General features: G+C 36.6%; 1 protein-coding gene and 1 non-coding gene across 2 annotated transcripts in view; one reads left to right on the forward strand and one right to left on the reverse strand.

Annotated features, from left to right (window-relative positions):
• LOC141444101 (neural/ectodermal development factor IMP-L2-like) overlaps positions 1–18,918 on the reverse strand; it is a 109,077-nt gene that overhangs the window by 7,135 nt on the left and 83,024 nt on the right. Inside the window, 1 exon segment of the mRNA XM_074109534.1 lies at positions 62–192. Coding sequence (XP_073965635.1) covers positions 62–170 — 109 coding nt within the window. The 5' untranslated portion in view covers positions 171–192.
• On the forward strand, positions 14,278–14,351 carry TRNAR-ACG (transfer RNA arginine (anticodon ACG)). The gene has a single exon. It is a non-coding gene; the product is annotated as a tRNA-Arg (tRNA).

Consider the following 18,918-nt stretch of genomic DNA (forward strand, 5'->3'; position numbering starts at 1 on the left):
AATTTCATTAATTTAATTTAGTTTAATTTCTTTTCTTTTAATTTAATTTAATTTCACTTACCTTTAGGTTCAACGGTGTCTTCCAGTTCGGTGAGCATTTTCATGTGTTTGTTCACGTTAGCAGAACGGCAACCCGTGAGCAGGATGGCGAATACGACCACTTTGTACATCTTAGTAACGGAGATTCAAGACCTGCGGACAAGATGATAGTTAAATAAAAATCAGACGACATAATATCCTTATCCTATCAATCCTATCCTACTAATTAATCCTATAATATTATAAACTAGCTGTGGCCCGCGACTCCGTCCACTTAGTATAACTATGCAATTTTCCGGGATAAAAACTATCCTATGTCCTTCCCCGAGACTCAAACTATCTGTATACCGAATTTCATCTAAATCGGTTCAGTGGCTTAGAGGTTATTGAGTAACAAACATCCAAACGTCTTCACGAACTTTCACATTTATAATATTAGTAGGATTTATGAAAGTTTGTGAAGATCTGCCAGATCATAATCAGTCCTTGAAATTATTTCGAAAAGCAAGTGCAAGAGAAAAAAAGTGAGATTTTTAAAATAGTAGATTGTACAACAAGAGCATAAAACGAGCCATTTTACTCAAGACGTTCATGTAGCCACCCGAGCCCGACGATAGACACGTCGACGGGAAAATGGGTTTAATGCTCGAGATTGCGAGGAAATGAAATAGCAACAGTGGAAACAATAATTCACTTTCTACGTACCTCTTATTTTTTATGCATTATTATTATATAATTCCATTTTTTTATTTTATTGATTTATTATGATTGGTTTGAGTGATTTCTAGTTTTATGTAAATTAAAAGATATTTAAAAAAAACATGTTGAAACTTTTTTTGTTTGTGGCTGTTGACACCTGATTACCTTGGTCTTAAGTTGGTCTTAGACGAAGATTTTATTTTATGCACTAGAGCATAAAAAGTCATTTTATGAGAAGTGAAAAAGACTTTTTTTTTAATCCATTGCTAATTTAATCTAGATCGTTCATAGCTAAGTTTTATTGGAATCATTTCAGCGGTTTATGAGATATTGAACTTTATAATGACAAGGGCGCGGGTTTTAAATTTTTCCATTTTTTTTTATTCTATGATCGATATTTCAATATTCTTTTAACGTATGGGATTATTTTATTTCAAATTACTTTTTTTGTTTACGAGTAGGTAGTATAGTATTATTTATTATTTTATATTTTTTTCATATACTTAGCGGCAAAAAATCTGGCCCTCAAATGTATGCAGTAATAGGTAATTTTGTATGTAGAGTGGTCCAAATTTTTTGCCGCTGAGTGTATTTTGTATTTCCACTTAGATGGATACTTCAATAGATGTTCTCATGACTTTTAAAAGGTTTTTGTTTTATTTTAAACACCTTTGCAACTATAGAAATGTTTTGGTAGGTAACGTAGATAGGAAAATAACTTATTCCTGATTTAAAATTACATACTTACCTACAAAACTCTTAATATATTAATCACGTCTCAGTTTTTTCTTTGTTGATGATCATTGAACTTAACTAAACAACTTTTACCCTTAAATTGATAGTGTTGGCCACAGTGAATACAATTCAAGTCTATCTTTTGTATTTTTTTAATGTAGAATTTTTTAAACTTTCGTAACGGCGAGGTTTGAATCATGAACTTTTTTCAGATTTTTTCAATTTATGGATTAACTTTAATTTAATTTGTGATTTAAATACAAATGCAAAGACTGGCCACAAATAAAAATATTACGAAAAAGAACAATACCTTCCAAAAAGCCACGAAGAGCACAATAAAAAAATCACCGCACAATGAATTTCAAATTTGGAACCTTAGCTTTTTCTTTGCAACTCGCCGGGAGTGTAGGGACGTAATGGGCGCGTCCATTCTGGAAGTCTATTTATAAGGCCAGCTTCGTTGCGTTCGAAATTTAAATCATAAATCGCACGCATTCGAACGTCGTTCCAATTGCATTTGGCGGATTGCAACTTTTTAATAACGGTTTTTTAGCTAGAATGTTCGTAGACGAATAAATAAAGTTAAAGATTTATCGTTAATTTGTAGTTCATTCAAATCGTCGTTGATCGCTTTAGTGCTTTTATCGCATTTACCTTCTTTATAAATACAAACTTCTAGTCTAGTTTCACCTATGGCCTCTCAAAGAGACGATCGTGAGTTCCGACGGGTCTCGGCGGTGGCTTGGGAGCTCGCGCCCCTGAGTTCTCCGAAATTCATGTGCGAAATTACATTTTAAATTTACCAAGAGCTAACTATACGGTAAAGGAAAACATCGTGAGAAAACCGGCTAACCTGCGAAGCAATTCAATGGTGTGTGTGAGGTTTCTAAACCGTACCTACTAATAAGGATACTACTACCTACTAATTCTGAGAGGAGGCCTGTGCCCAGCAGTGGGACTTATGTAGGCTGGGATGGTAACATTTTACAAATAAGTCAGTCGAACGAAACTTAAACTAAACTAGTTTGAAAGTTAAAACCCATTACATATTTCAAAGCCGGGTTCCAAAAACATTAGGTACAATTGAACTGATCTATTATTCAAGTCTTAAAAATGCTCAAAAAATCGATATGAATCGATACAAGGATACTGAAAGGCGCCGTTCGTTTTAAATATGGAATCGATTAGTCGCTGCCATTTTGAAATTCAATTTGAATTTGGAAGCGGGGCCCCGAGGTGGGAATAGGAAGCACGAGAAAATTCGCTGTTCGCGATATCTTTGGAACCAACTGTTGAGCTTAAAAAGAGGGTTAAGTTTTGTACTGTCTGTTTTTTTAGTTAAATTACATTCTTCTCAAATTCAAATTCAAATTCAAAAGATTTATAGACCACTAATTGGCCTGGTACATTGTGGCCATTAATCGTGGCAGTCATTTACTACAAGGTGTTAATTAAACAACTAAAAACCTGAAACTAGTTTCTTCAGAAATACACTATAAATAAAAGCATGTTTTTTTTAATCCTTTTTTAGTGTGCCGAGTCAAAATGAAAACAAAAAGTTTGACCACCGACTTGTCACTTCAAAATTCAATATCTCAAAAACGGATGAACCGATTTTACATAAAAACATGTATAGGAACCATGGCTAGAAAACCTGATTTCATATTAAAAACCGCATTCAAATCGGTCCACCCGTTTAAGAGCTACGGTGCCACAGACAGACAGACAGACATACAGACACACAGACACACATAGCGGTCAAACTTATAACACTCCTCTTTTTGCGCCGGGGGTTAACGACGTTTAGTCTAAAAATGTTGCATATTGTTATGAGATAATTTGTTATTATTTAATACTGGCCATTTTCGGTCAGTTTCGATTTTCTTCTAAAAACGGTAAAGTGCAACTGACAAGTACCTACGAATTTCGAGTGTAGAGATAGAAATCAAGTCAAATTAAGGACTTAGCAAAACATACGAATATTTTTTCACAGAAGTATACTAAACTATATATAACTATTATATATCGTATGTATAATATAGTTGTTATTTTTAGGGCTTTACACATAAGGGTATTTATAAATATATGCATTAAGCTAACTTAACCCTTCGAGAGTATTTATGTACATACGTTATAAAATTAATTTTATACTCCAAGTTTCTCTGCGCTATAGAAGAATACGATAGATTCGATTTACTGTCATTCAGTGCAAATGGAAAATCGTCCACTTGAATTGACCATTTTGAATTTGGACCACAATGAATACCAACCAGAGTGAATTTTGTCTATACATGTAATTGTGCTGAAAAATATTTACAACCAAATTTATTTTAGTTGTAAACTAATTAAACCCCAATGGAATATTGTCCATTATAAACGGGTAGTATTTAAGCGCACATCAAAAAAAGTTCTTTTTTATCCAAAAAAAATCCGAATTCACATCAAAATTACTGATTGCACAGCAAAATACTCTACTCAAAATATTACGTAATAAACTGCAAATTATATTCGTGGCGTACCGTAAAGTAAATAATTTTTATTATAGCACAGCTAATAATGACTAACGCACATCATACCTTGTAACTCTTTTTTTTGAAATATAGCTTCTATTTTTACTCATCAAATATATTTATAATTACCTATCAATTTATTTTCAGCATGTATATACTTTTTACATAACCAGCACTAGTAGGGGCCAAATTATTTCCTAAATAAATAAGGTTCTTCCTTCTGGCGCTTCGCCGGCCGCTGCCGAGGCGCGCTCGCTTTGCTCGCTCGGCTCGCGCGTTGTGGTCGCAATTGTACCTAACGCTCCTTCTCGCTCCGCTCGTCGTCGTACAGTCACCAGCATTAATATCTGCCACAGCGGAGCGTGCAAAAATATCTGACACGTCCTTCCGGCCCTATACATAGAGTCGTATCAGATATTTATGCACGCTTGTTGTGTCAGATATTGGTGCTGGTGACTGTACCTAATTTTCCGGTGCCAAATTGACAGTAAAAGTTATTTTGCTATGAGAATGATCATGTATCATCTATGCATGCTTTAAGTAGTTAATTTGCTGTGCAGTCAGTATTTTTGATGTGATTGTAGTATTTTTGTATAGTTTGTGTTGATGTATATTTTAGAATTATCTGCAGTACTAGTTTTGCTAAACATTTAGTTTATTTGTATTGAAATAATTTAATTGATGTACAAAGGTAAAATGATGAGTATAAATTGATGGGCAATTATTTATTTGATGTGCTATTATAAATTAGGAGCAAAATCAAATAAGCAATAAGTGAATATTTTCAAAATCAAGTCAATATCTGATATCTAGACCCAAAACAAATGATTTCCAGTGAAATATAATATTTACAATTCGTAATATTTTTGAGTGTACGTAAAATACAAGTGGCCGTTTATTTCCGGCATACCATACTTCAAATTTTTGTCAATTGTACTAAAAACAACAACACCTCCTTTTTGTACAATAAAGAGTATAAATAAACAAATAATAACATTCCATTTCAAGATGTACAGTTTTCCTTGTTGATGTATTTCCAACTGTCATTTTTCTGCTTTGACGTAAAATTTCGAGTTTGCACCAAATGACAGTAAATACTAGATTCAACGATATCTCGAAGAATAACGGTAGTATGTCAACGAGAAGGGAACATCTTGTAACGGGAAAAAAAATTTTTTCGCACTTCGCAAATGACTTTTATTCAAACAAAATAAAAATAAAAACACATAAAATTAACTAAAACGGGCTTCCTCTTCCAAAGGCAGCGCAGCGCGGGGCATTGTACCCAAGACGGAACTAATAACGTCCGTTCATCTTCATCATGTTAGCCGTAGGACGTCCACTGTTGTACCCCCCCCCCCTCCACTCCCCCATAAACCTTCAGTTGCTTTGGTTGGATGGAAGCAGCCAGCATCTACCGTGAACCCGCGGTCTTAACCAGGTCATCCATCCATGTCGTTTCGATTGTGGACGGTCTATTCGAGAGTCCATTTGAGGCGGTTTCCATCCGAGAACTTTCCAGCCCCCAACGATCTGTTCTACGTGCTTTATAAGCTGCCCGTTGCCACTTCACTTCACTGATATTGATAGTTATTTAAGCGTATAGTAACACCTCCTCATACCAGTGCCTGTGCACTAAAAACTCATTCCAATAAACAGTCCTAACTCCAAATCTTGACGTATTCAATATAGACCATAAGCTTCAAAGATTAACGTGGCTATGTAATACGAGGCTGTCAGAGCGTACCGAAGACCATAACATCTCAATGTTATTATCTAAATAATAAACAACTTCGATCGGTAGCAGGAATCTTTCATCGCTGCCAAACTATTTCCTAAAAGAATAATAAACAATACAAATTTGCCGCGATAAATCGCCGATGTTTAGTAAATTGGACAGTTTCAGTAAATATAGGATTAGTTAGTGGGGTTAATGTACGATTTTAATCAAGATTTTCATCATCGTCGTCATCATTTTGTCCGTAGGACGTCTAATGTTGGACATAGGCCTCATAGACCTCGAGTTGCTTCAGTGGAGCGGCCTGTATCCACCGTTAACCCACGGCTTTAATAATGATAATAATAAACGTTTATTTCGGAAAACGCGGTTCCGTAAAACAAAGTACCTACGTCCAAAGAAAAAAAAACACAACGTCCTGTCGGTAGGCCTCCAACAAGATGGAGCGACGACCTGGTTAAGATCGCGGGATCGCGGTGGATGCGAAAAGCACAAGACCGGTCTGAGTGGAGAGCGTTGGGGGAGGCCTATGTCCAGCAGTGGACGTCTTTCGGCTGACATGATGACCAATACAGGCCAATCGGCGGCTTAATTATCTTCATGAGAGTGGTGTGTCCAACATTGTTATATACCTATAGATAGGATATTGGGGCACAAAAAGTGACATGTGAGACTTTGCCTCTAACAAAGACATTATACTATATTCATGAGTTTAAATTATGACAAAGTCGCACACACGTGTAAAATAAAAAAGAATAGAATTTTAAATCACATGATGTTTCGCAATTTAGAGTGTTTTTTTATGTGTAGTGGAATGTTATGTATTGTCTTTTAGGCCTTGACCGATGGTATTTTTTTTATTTCAATACGTACATTTTTCCAATAATCTGTCAACAAGTTTGAGATGCGTATTTCAAAAAGTTTTTGTTAAAATAATATTATTTAAACCACTTGCTCGTTTGCCATCCTGTCAAATAAAAAAAGTCACTGTTCGATTGCATATTTTCAAATTCCATTATAATATTATAAATGCGAAAGTTTGTAAGTCTGTCTGTTTGTTTGTTACTTCATCGAAGCTAAACCACTGAACCGATTTAAATGAAATTCCGTATACAAATAGTTTCAATCCCGTAGAAGCACATAGGATAGTTTTCATCCTAAAAAATTGCATAGTTCCCGAGGGAAAGCGATAAACGAATTCTGCGCATACAGTCACCATCACCAATATCTGACACAACAAGCGTGCATAAATATCTGATACGACTATATTTCTAGGGCCAGTAGGATGTGTCAGATATTTTTGCACACTCCACTGTGGCAGATATTAATGCAGGTGACTGTACAAGCGATAAAGGTTTCTTGACAGACGAAACGTCGCTAGATGGCGTTGGTTTTGAAAGGTCCGTTTGACGTTACAGTCTTACCTACTCGTGATTGGCTCAATTCAATTCAATTCTTAAAAATATAGTTCCATCGATACTATCAATGATTCCGCCAATGTCGAGGTTGGAAAAGACAATGCATTGTATTGTAACTCTTTATTGTACATAAATCATATGAAAATTACAGGTAACAAGAGAGAGATGTACAAAGGCGAACTTATCCCTTAAAGGGATCTCTTCCAGTTAACTTTTAAGACATTATCGGTTACCCGTTGTTCGCTAGTTTCAGTATGCGATACTCTGATGTTTTGATGGCTCATTTAGTTATTTATTTATTTAACCAATCACAAACCTTCGTACAGTTCGTATCGTGCCGTCCCTCTCACTCTCGTGTTAAATAACAAGCGTCAGCGAGACGGCAAGATCCGAAGTTCGAATTTCGCACTGCGTAGTATGAAGAAGAAGAAGAAGATTGATTTATTGGCCAACATGAACAATACAGGATAGGCACACAGAATACAAATAAATGGGGCCAGAATGGGGGCAAATAAATGGGTATGGGGCCAGAGGGGCTACTACGGAATACGAAAATGTTAGTTCGTATCGTACCGTCCCTCTCGATCTCGTGTTAAATAATGTATGCGTCAGCGGGACGGCAAGATCCGAAGTTGCACTTCGTAATATAGGGCCAGGAGGGCTACTACGAAACTCGAAATTCGAAGTTCGTGTCGTGCGATTTCTCTGACACTTATACCATTTAATACGAGAGCGAGAGGGACGGTACGATACGAACTTCGAGTTTCGCGTTTCGTAGTACCCCTGCTGACCTCACGATAGCGCCTACTAAAGTACTTTCATTCTAGCATGGCGGACGTGACACTTAATGCGCGTTTCGTTTTACTCTAAAAGTTGCTGCGGTCTAAATATATGGAAGTATATTTCAGTTGTAGCCTGAATATGGCTGGCGTAAAATATTTAAACATAAAGAACTATGCTATACGAAATAAATTTAAGCTATCAGATTTATATAATCAATTAATTCAATTCAAAGCACAATTAAGTGAAGAAACGTAATATGCGTGTAACGTAACACGAGAGACTCGTTTAGTGATGGGACCTAATGGATCTTGTGTTATATCGGTAGTTATTAATTAGTAAGTAATGAATATTCTTGCAAACTTCGTGTAGCCTTACTTAAGTGGCAAATAATATTCCAACCTAGAATTTCACTAATATTCTCATCAAAATTAGCGTAATAATCGGATAAATGATGACATTAATTATGATTAAGATTTTAAATTATTAGAAAGAAAGAAAGAAAAATATATACCTCGTTGAGTTTCTTGCCGGATTCTTCTCAGCAGAGGTTTTTCCGAACCGGTGGTAGATTTTTTTTGACATTCATAAGTGCTTGTTATAGCCTAAATTGAATAAAGATATTTTGACTTTGACTTTGACTTTGAAAGAGAAAGAATAAATTTATTTACTTACCTAAATTCGGCACAACAATAATAAATAAAATTACAGCTAAAGCAGAAAATCTTATACAATCTTATTACCTGTCACTAAGAAAGAAAATAAAATAAACATTGTGCCGAAAGAAGTAAAAAGGGCCATACTCAGCGTATTGCTACAGCAAGCTGCAGCGCTGGTTTTAAGTATGACCCTTTAACTTTAAACTAAACTTAAAAAACTACTAGTAGTGCCGCAACGGCACGAACGTGAGTTCAAAGTCAAAGTCAAAGTCATTTATAGTCATTTATTAGTTTTATCGATTAAAGTTTTGACACTTTGACTCTCTAATCTTGTGATACTGACAGTTGTCACTCGCAATGAGACATGCTACATGAAAATACTGTAGCCCGTTCCAGGAACCCCAATCTTGTGTGCTATGTAAACTAAGTGTTTGAAAAAATCTAGTTTATGTTAAGTCATGTTTACTGAGAAAACCCAAGTATTTGAATTAATTGTTAGTCCATTTTTTCAGTTGTACAGACTTCAGATCAAGGTTCCGTATATCTACCGTAAGGTATCAATAGAGGTTTTTCCGAACCGGTGGTAGATTTTTTTAATGTAATTCAGTGCCTGTTAAAGTTGAATTGAATAAAGATATTTTGACTTTCGTTCTTCGTACACATACATACATATAATCACGCCTCTTTCCCGTAGGGGTAGGCAGAGACCACTTCTTTCCACTTGCTACGATCCTTACATACTTGTTTCGCTTCGTCCACTTTCATTATTCCCTTCATACATGCTCTTCGATTTAGGGTACTCTTGACCTGGCCTTTTTTCAAGACGTCCCTGACGTTCTTCGTAAAGAACAATTTTTGAATATTGTTTTTTAATGAAATTTGGAGAGCCGTGGTGGCCTAGTGGTTTGACCTATCGCCTCTCAAACAGAGGGTCGTGGGTTCAAACCCCGGCTCGCACCTCTGAGTTTTTCCAAATTCATGTGCGGAATCACATTTGAAATTTACCACGAGCTATGCGGTGAAGGAAAACATCGTGAGGAAACCTGTACAAACCTGCGAAGCAATTCAATGGTGCGTGTGAAGTTCCCAATCCGCACTGGGCCCGCGTGGGAACTATGGCCCAAGCCCTCTTGTTCTGAGAGGAGGCCTGTGCCCAGCAGTGGGACGTATATAGGCTGGGATGATGAATGAAATTTGCTATGTGGTCTTCTGTGCAGATTGCATGGTAGTTATAACAACTGTTCCAAGTAAAAAAAGTCGTCAATACAGGGTGTTCAATGTTTTTCCACTTGTATAGAAGAAAGAAAGAAAATACATTTATTCAGAACACAAGACACAACAATATTATTATGTACAATTTAAATAAACAACCTAAAGGTATGTGTCATTGCGGTTGTCAATCGGACACTGGCTCAGCATAATTAAGTATTGACATATTTTGTCCTGTTGTTGTGGACTAATTTTCATTTTTTATTTTATTTTTATTTTATATTTAATTTTATCGTCTTGACATTGTACCTAATTTTAACTTTTTGACCATGTTTTACCCAGGATTATTATTATTGTTATTTTTAAATTTAATTCTTTTTTCATTTTGGCTGACAATGTTTTTTAATTTACCACTATCATATACCTATTATTATTATTTTGTAAACAATTTGACGATCCTTTTGTGAATTTCTTATAATTACCTGACATGTATTTATAATGTATTTTTTTCATTAGGTAATAGATAAATCTAATCTAATCTAATCTAGTGCTGAAGCGTTAAAAACATCCCAGAGCAGCTGGGCTACTACGAAACTCGAAACTCGATGTTCGTATCGTACCGTCCCTCTCGCTCTCGTATTAAATAGTATAAGTGTCAGAGGGACCGCACGACACGAACTTCGAGTTTCGAGTTTCGTAGTAGCCCTGCTGATTTTCAGCCAGCACCGTCGGCAACCCCCGGACCGTTATAAAGACTAAATAAATAAATAGATAATTTGTAAACTGGAAAACAAATTTATTGTGTGACTTCAAAAATATAAAAATAAATTTATTATGTCGACCAGATGGCCTAGTGGTTAGAGAACCTGACTACGAAGCTTGAGGTCCCGGGTTCGATTCCCGTGTCGGGGCAGATATTTGTATGAAAAATACGAATGTTTGTTCTCGGGTATTGGGTGTTTAATATGTATTGAAGTATGTCTCTATCTATATAATTATATTTAACCGTTACTTAGTACCCATAACACAAGCTTTGCTAAGCTTACTTTGGGACTAGGTCAATTGGTGTGAATTGTCCCGTGATATTTATATTTTATATTTATGTGAAAATAACAAATTTTACAACCATTATGCACTCACTTGCCAAGTATACATATACATACACCCTTACGCGGGCTAAAACGAAAAATGAAATGAAATAAATCGAAACAAAAAAAAACGTAATGTATAAAATTTATTGAAGATTATAATCACATTTACATCATATTTTTTTTTTAATTGCTTGATAAGAAATTTTATCCATCTAATCACAAAAAAACAAAATTAATCAAATAATAATAAATAACACCAAAGAAAACAATTATAATTAATGTATCGTATAGTATCAGTAGATCTAATATGGGTTACAGTAGGTGTATAGTACAGGATTTTTTTAACAGCGTGTAGAGAGCGCCGCAGTTTCTCGCATCAGGATCCTCAGTTATCTACGGAAAAAACGGGCTCATTCGTTTCCAAAACCAGCCAAGGCACGGAAACTAGATCACGTAACCCTAAACCTCATTGGACTACACGTGAGAACTCTCTCGCTTCATTCTCTTTGCGTCTCATTTTAAAATTCAACCAAATTGCGTATTAGTTCGGAATGATTTCAAATTCAGTGTGACATCACTTTATTCCGCCCAAGCACAGGAAATGGGGCTAATATAATACGGAGCAATGTATAAAGAATACGATTTAATAATTATTATAAATGCTAAGCTATTGTAAATGTTTTTGTATGCGTGTGTTTGAGAGGTACACTTTCACGCTTATGGACATTTTCACAAAAAGTGTACGCACGCACGCACGCACGCACGCACACACACACACACACACACACACACATATACACACAAACATACAAACACACTTTCGCATTTAGTATGGATTTCATTACAAAATCGCTAATACTATTAGCTTGTATTTTTTGTTATGCAATCGGGCCCTGGAATAACATATAGGCAACGGGATAAAGCAAGAGTAGTGGCTGCTTTAGGCGACAGATGACAGAGGGCGCCATTTTCCAGTTTCCAATGCAAAGGAAAATCTTGACGGCGCCTTTAGAGAGGCGCCGGAGCGGGTAAGACAATCTCCGCTCTACTTTGATCAATTAAAATGCCACTGGTGTTCGTCACACAAAATAAACTTTAATGTAATCCCGGAATTTGAATTCTACTGCCAGATTTAATGGATTATGCTAGCAAAGCCGCGGGTAAAAGCTAGTTAGTATGGTATAAAACAATTCACACTGTCTGTCTCACAATCCATACTTCCATACTATCCATACTAATATTATAAATGCGAAAGTAACTCTGTCTGTCTGTCTGTCTGTCTGTCTGTCTGTTACGCTTTCACGCCTAAACCGCTGAACCGATTTTGATGAAATTTGGTACAGAGATAGAATAGACCTTGGGAAAGAACATAGGCTATTTTTTATCGCGAAAAAGAGGCTTTAAGGGGTTGAAATAGGGGATGAAAGTTTATAAGGTGGAAGTTCGTCGCTGTCGAAGTTAAAACCATGAAACTTGGCATTTAGGCGCTTAATAAGAAATAAATCGATATTTCTTTGAGCTTTTTGAAAATTCGACCTGTGAGGGGGTGAAATAGGGGATGAAAGTTTATATGGAAGATCGTCATTGTCGAAGATAAATCGATGGTTCTCTATGAAACTTGGCATTTGGACACGTCATAAGAGATAAATACATATTTGTTCAAGCATTTTTGAAAATTCTTCCTATGAGGGGGTGAAATAGGGGATAAAGTTTATATGGAAGATCGTCATTGTCGAAGATAAATCGATGGTTCTTTATGAAACTTTTGTTCAAGCGTTTTTGAAAATGTTACCTGCTAGGGGATGTTAGCAGAGGGGATGGTGCAGTGTTAGCAGAGCCTTCTAAACTCATAAGCAAAATGTACGCAATGTGGGGTCATTTTAGATGGCTTATTCACATAGACAGTCAGACATGAAAAATTATGATTTTCAGATTTTTCTTATTTATTTTGCTATAAGAGCTACCTTTATGCAAAATTCCAAGTTTCTAGGACAGCCGGAAGTACCCTATAACTTTTTCTGTTGAGGCAATTTGTATGAAAACACCTTTTGAATGACTGTAGCTTTTGATGATTGCCTTGACTTAGAGGTTTGATTTTTTCACAGCTTTCGAGACTATTGACCTGAGTTTAGGGTCTTAATTTCAACTCGATACCTATACTCTGCGCGTTTACGAGATAAAGGGTCTTGACAGACAGACGGACGGACGGACAGCAAAGTAATCCTACAAGGGTTCCATTTTTCCTTTTTAGGTACGGAACCCTAATAAATATTTGCTCTGGCGCTTTTTTTTAATTTCGACCTATTTACTTGAAAATATGGGGATGAAAGTTCTTAAGGAATTCCAAACAAGTTACTACGTATAAGTATATTTATCGGAAATATGTGTAGCTATGCTTAGTAAAAATGCCTTGACTTACAGTAAAGGACGTAAGGTGAGAGTTCACTATGAAGAATTAGTCCTTTTGTGTTGGCAGGGTAGAATACACGTCGTATTGCTAAAATGTGGCTACCCGCAAAATATTTATGTTTTACCAAAGAACATCGGATGGATGTATGTATGGAAGAACAAAAAAAATTAGTTTATATTTATAGCAATGTATTAAAATAGGTTATTTTCGGTAAACCATAGAAGTTTCTATGTACTATTATTGGCAGAATAGGTATCCTATATAAATTAAATAATCCCCAAAATTACTATTCCACGCGGACGAAGTCGCGGGCAAAAGCTAGTAGAGAATATTACTGCAATCTTCTGCCGTCTGAATGCAGCACTAGAACAAACCGTAAACATTTTTCTGAATGTTTTCGTTCTTAAATGTATTTTAAATGACCGTAGGATGCCATAGGTAATATCATAATTATTTCAATTATTTTTTTGGAAATATCTATCGTTACTATCGATTGAAATATGTTGTTGTTGTTTTTTTAGAAAAATATGGCTCTGTCCATTGGAGGACAATTTTGCCAGTGTCTAGTAGGTTTTGCCGTTGTACGGTAAAAAAATCTATAAAATGAAATATGAGAGGTAATGGTGGATGAACGATGCGAAATATCATGTTATTTTATTACTAATAAAATAAATATGACGTGATCCGTCATGACGACAAACTATTAAGAGAACTGACGTTGTCAAGGCGCTTAGTTTACGGTTTGTTCTAGTGTCGCCCCCTGCACAGAGCTTTGCGAAATATTCCCTATGCGAAGCCGGGGCAGGTCACTAGTATATTAGAGTTTGCTTATTGAATTATCTGAGACGTGGTTTACTGTTGGCCTCTTGAAGAGGCTCAGAGTCACGCAACAAGCTGTGGAGAGAGCTATGTTTGGAAATTCTTTGCGCGGTAGAATCCGGAATACGGAAATTCGTCGAAGAACTAAAGTCACCGACATACCACCAGACGCCCAGATGGCCTAGTGGTTAGAGCACCTGACTACGAAGCTTGAGGTCCCGGGTTCGATTCCCGTGTCGGGGCAGATATTTGTATGAAAAATACGAATGTTTGTTCTCGGGTCTTAGGTGTTTAATATGTATTTAAGTATCTATATCTATATAATTATATTTATCCGTTGCTTAGTACCCATAACACAAGCTTTGCTAAGCTTACTTTGGGACTAGGTCAATTGGTGTGAATTGTCCTGTGATATATATTTTATATTTATTTTATACATAGCTGGAAACCGCACTGGGCCCGCGTGGGAACTATGGCCCAAGCCTTCTTGTTCTGAGAGGAGGCCCGTGCCCAGCAGTGGGACGTATATAGGCTGGGATGATGATGATGATGACATAGCTGGAAAAATATGTAGGAGAAAAGTTCTCGAGTGGCGACCGCGAACACGAAGCGTTGGTAGGCCTCCCACTAGGTGAGAGTTGCGGGTAACCGGTGGATGCAAGTGGCGAGTTGTCGTTCACTGTGGCGTTCTTAGGGGGAGGCCTATTCAGCAGTGGACGTCTTCTGGCTGATGATGATGATTGAAAGAGTGCCGCGATAGGTTTTTCTCGCACAAAGTACCTAATCATAATCAACTTAGCATTGTTATGAAACTTGCATTCCGCTATGAATCGCACGCGCACCGTATTAGCGGATTTTGTTTATCTGTTTATAATTGGCACGGCATGTATCGATTTGGTTTCTGGAAAGTCAGAAATATGCGGCTAGTGGCGAATAGTTCTGGACTTTAACGAACCGTATAACGTCGATGACACTGCCAAGAAACCAACGGCTGATGCTGGCTAGACACAACACTTTAGGTGAGCGTTAAAATTAAATTATTCTTAATTATAAAAAATATATAATACTTACAATTCTGTACACTTACATACCTGCATGTCACTCATAAACACAGACATAGACACACGCACACACACTATCTGTCACACACACAACTAGTACCGTTTTTCGAAAGTTATGCAGCAAATTTATTTACTTTATTTATTTCGCAATTTTTTTTCGAGCTACGCGTACGCCATTACCCCATGGACGGTCTTAAAACTGTTGGATATGAAATTGAATGTCTAAATTAAATTAAACTAAATATTCTTTATTTAGGCGGTTAGTATACAAAAGAAAGAACTTAATACATATGTTAGTGCTTATTCTAATACATTAAATCTATATTAATTTTAATTAAATTAAATACCGAGATTCCCTTATTTTTCTAATCCAGAATAAAGTTTTATTTGACAACGATAACGTAACTGCTACTACGATTAACTAGTTTATTTAACGTTATTTCACGTTAATTACTGTTAGCGTTTTGAGACGTCCGTCTCTACCACTATTTTGAAAACACTCAGTTTATTGCGAATTATTTTCTAGAATAGACGTGAATCAATCCTTGGGTATTTTAGTGATGAATGGCTTTCTTTGGAAGGAATTCACGGCATTTGATGTACTTCTAAATGCCGGTGAAGTATGAAGCGGTTGAAAAAGCGAAATTATATAAATCTATATTTCCTAGGTCCTTCGTCCGTGGGGTTCTAGCGCTTTGGGGCTTCAGAAAGAAATATTTAACACAGAGGTTGTTTGTTTGTTTCACTGTAAAGACGTGTGTTTGTTAGACGTTAATATTTTTTTTTATACGACTGGATTGCAAACGAGCAAGTGGGTCTCCTGATGGTAAGAGATCACCACCGCCCATAAACATCTGCAACACCAGGGGTATTGCAGACGCGTTGCCAACCTAGAGGCCTAAGATGGGATACCTCACGTGCCAGTAATTTCACCGGCTGTCTTACTCTCCACGCCGAAACACAACAATGCAAGCACTGCTGCTTCACGGCAGGATTAGCGAGCAAGATGGTGGTAGCAATCCGGGCGGACCTTGCACAAGGTCCTACCACCTGCAAAAATAATAGGAACCGAAAAGCTGGCAAAGAATTAGCTAAGCTATTAGAAGAGGAAGCGCTGCCAGTATCATCTGTACCTTGCCTGAGGGGACCGCTTTAAATAATTTGTCTTAATTTTAGTTTCTTTTTCTATGTGTTTTAAACTTCATCATCATCATCATCATCAGCCCGAAGACGTCCGCTGCTGGACAAAGGCCTCCCCCTTAGAACACCACAATGAACGACAACTGGCCACTTGCATCCACCGGAGTCGGAGTTGGAGTCTTGTTTTAAACTTAAGATAGTTTTATGTAAATAGATATAATTTAATTACTCTACATTTAATGAATTTTACAAGCTTTTATAGTAACGTAAATAATTAGGTATTTAAAAAACAGAAAGTTAGTTAAAATTGGCTTTATCTTCCAAAGGCAACGTAGCGCGGGGTAGGGGTACCTATAGGGTGGTACCTTTTCATAATCAATTTTGCTATGAATTCTTTGGCTAATGTATTGAATGTCAACATGACATTAGTAGTACAAAGGTTCCACCCTGGTACAGTCAAGGACTTTAATTCATGGGCCACCATGGAACCATTTCACAGTAAACGTCATAGTGACATCGCATTAACCTCCTGGATCCCCGGACTCACTTGCGGACACAGGAAAAAAATTGAACTTTACTTGATTGACGTTCGGTTCAAATTGTGCTTCAGGAGGTTAATTAACAAGGAAAATCGTAATGACTTCCTCTGAAAGTGATTCAGTTTCCTTGACTGTACTAATTTCTGTGGCACATGCTCTTATGGAATAATGTCAAAAGTCGATGTCGACTTGCCCTGTTTATATTTGTTTGTTTGGGTCAAATCTTGGAAGCTAAATTTGACCCACTTCCAGTGGTCCGATTGACTTGAAACTTGGCATACTTATGTATGTGGTGACAATTCAATAATCTGGTAGACCGGCCAGGATCGTCTCTGCAGAACGGAACTCCTCAACGGTCAATAGCGTCGTCTTGAACTTTGGTACGGAAATGTAGCTTGGATGACAATGTAAGTAAAGTCAGCAAAAAGCTTGTATTAAAAATTATTTTTTTACCAAAATCTTATTTCTTCTGAGGTCCGGAACCCTACAAAATTCGAGTATAATGCGACACTACATACAAATACGCAAATATTCATTGTAAACTTACACCCTAGTTTTCCATGGGGGTGGTATTATTTATTCTTCTGTATTCAAAGTTAAATAAGAGGCTTGAATTAAATAAACGTTTAATCTTAAATGCCTGTCTGAAGGGACAAGACCCAAGTCTTAGAACTATTTAATTTCGGTGAGGCTGCCTTCGTTTCGTTCTGTAAATGTTCAAGATTTTTGAGAAAGAATTTCTTACGAGGGTGTGATTGTAAGACGATTTATTATGACTATGATTTTTTTTTTACTAGCAGAACTCAACGTTTTCGTTTTTGAATAACCTTCCTTGGGGTAGTCGGGTAAAAAAGTAGTGTTCGCCGTTAGCTAATTAATTTATTTGTAAATTACTTATTCCTTGGTTAATATTAGGGATGGACTGAATATTCGTTTTATATTCGGTGTTCGGCATATTCGGCAGGTTTGCCGAATATTCATATTCGGCCGAATATTCGGCAAAGTACGGGCGCCGGCTGAAAATCAGCGCTGCAAGTTTCCTTGGCTCGCAGCTTATGCTGAGCCTGAGCCCATTGCCACCTGCTTATGTTTTTTTTTTATTTATTTTGTAACCAGTCTTATTTTCAGTGGCAATAAATGATTTTATTATTGTTATTATTATTTTTTACCCTTCTTTTTACTGTATTTAGCCATGTTTTTAAAAAAAAAAGAAAAGTAATTTCACCGGCTGTCTTACTCTCCACGACGAAATAACAATGCAAGCACTGCTGCTTCACGGCAGGATTAGCGAGCAAGATGGTGGTAGCAATCCGGGCGGACCTTGCACAAGGTCCTACCACCTGCAAAATAATTTAATAATAATAATTTGAGTCCTAGGGAAGGACATAGGATAATTTTTATCCCGGAAAATTGTATTGTTCCCGCGGGATAGCGATAAACGCATTCTACGCAGACGGAGATTCTGTCTGTCATGTTTGTAAGGATTTTTTTCGTTACGGCTAGCCTACCCTACGGAACCCTATCCTGGGCGTTTCCGACACGCTCTTGGCCGGTTTTTCCATGCCGTATAGACCCCTTTAATTGAAGCAATATCAGTATGAAAATGAAAATTTAAATGAAAATTAAAAGTATAAATGCAATCTTATCTCTTTAAATCTTCTGACATATTAATTAACTACGTGACACTGTTCACATACAGACAGAGAGACGACTACCTCTTTAATATACATTTCTACTCCCCAAACAAAACTAACCTTTAATATTAGACGTTAAAACTGAAATTCAAATGGCATGAATGTAAAAAGTTGTATGCAATTGAAAATGGACTTTATCGGTGGAAAAGAATGTCGGTAATTGTTTGAGCGTATTGGATAGAGACGGTTATATCTCAGTTCCCTTAAAAAGAATCTAAGCATTGGTTATTTAAGATCGAAAATGCCTTGACAAGGATAATAGTTGTGCTTTTTCCTGTTACTTATTCGATTTTTAAACTATGACTTTGAGTTACATAGAAGCCATTATACTTAATTACGGTTTACGAGATATGGATGTTCATGATTTTCCCGTGGGA

Source organism: Choristoneura fumiferana, chromosome 29 (assembly GCF_025370935.1).
Source record: "Choristoneura fumiferana chromosome 29, NRCan_CFum_1, whole genome shotgun sequence".
Classification (NCBI taxonomy): domain Eukaryota; kingdom Metazoa; phylum Arthropoda; class Insecta; order Lepidoptera; family Tortricidae; genus Choristoneura; species Choristoneura fumiferana.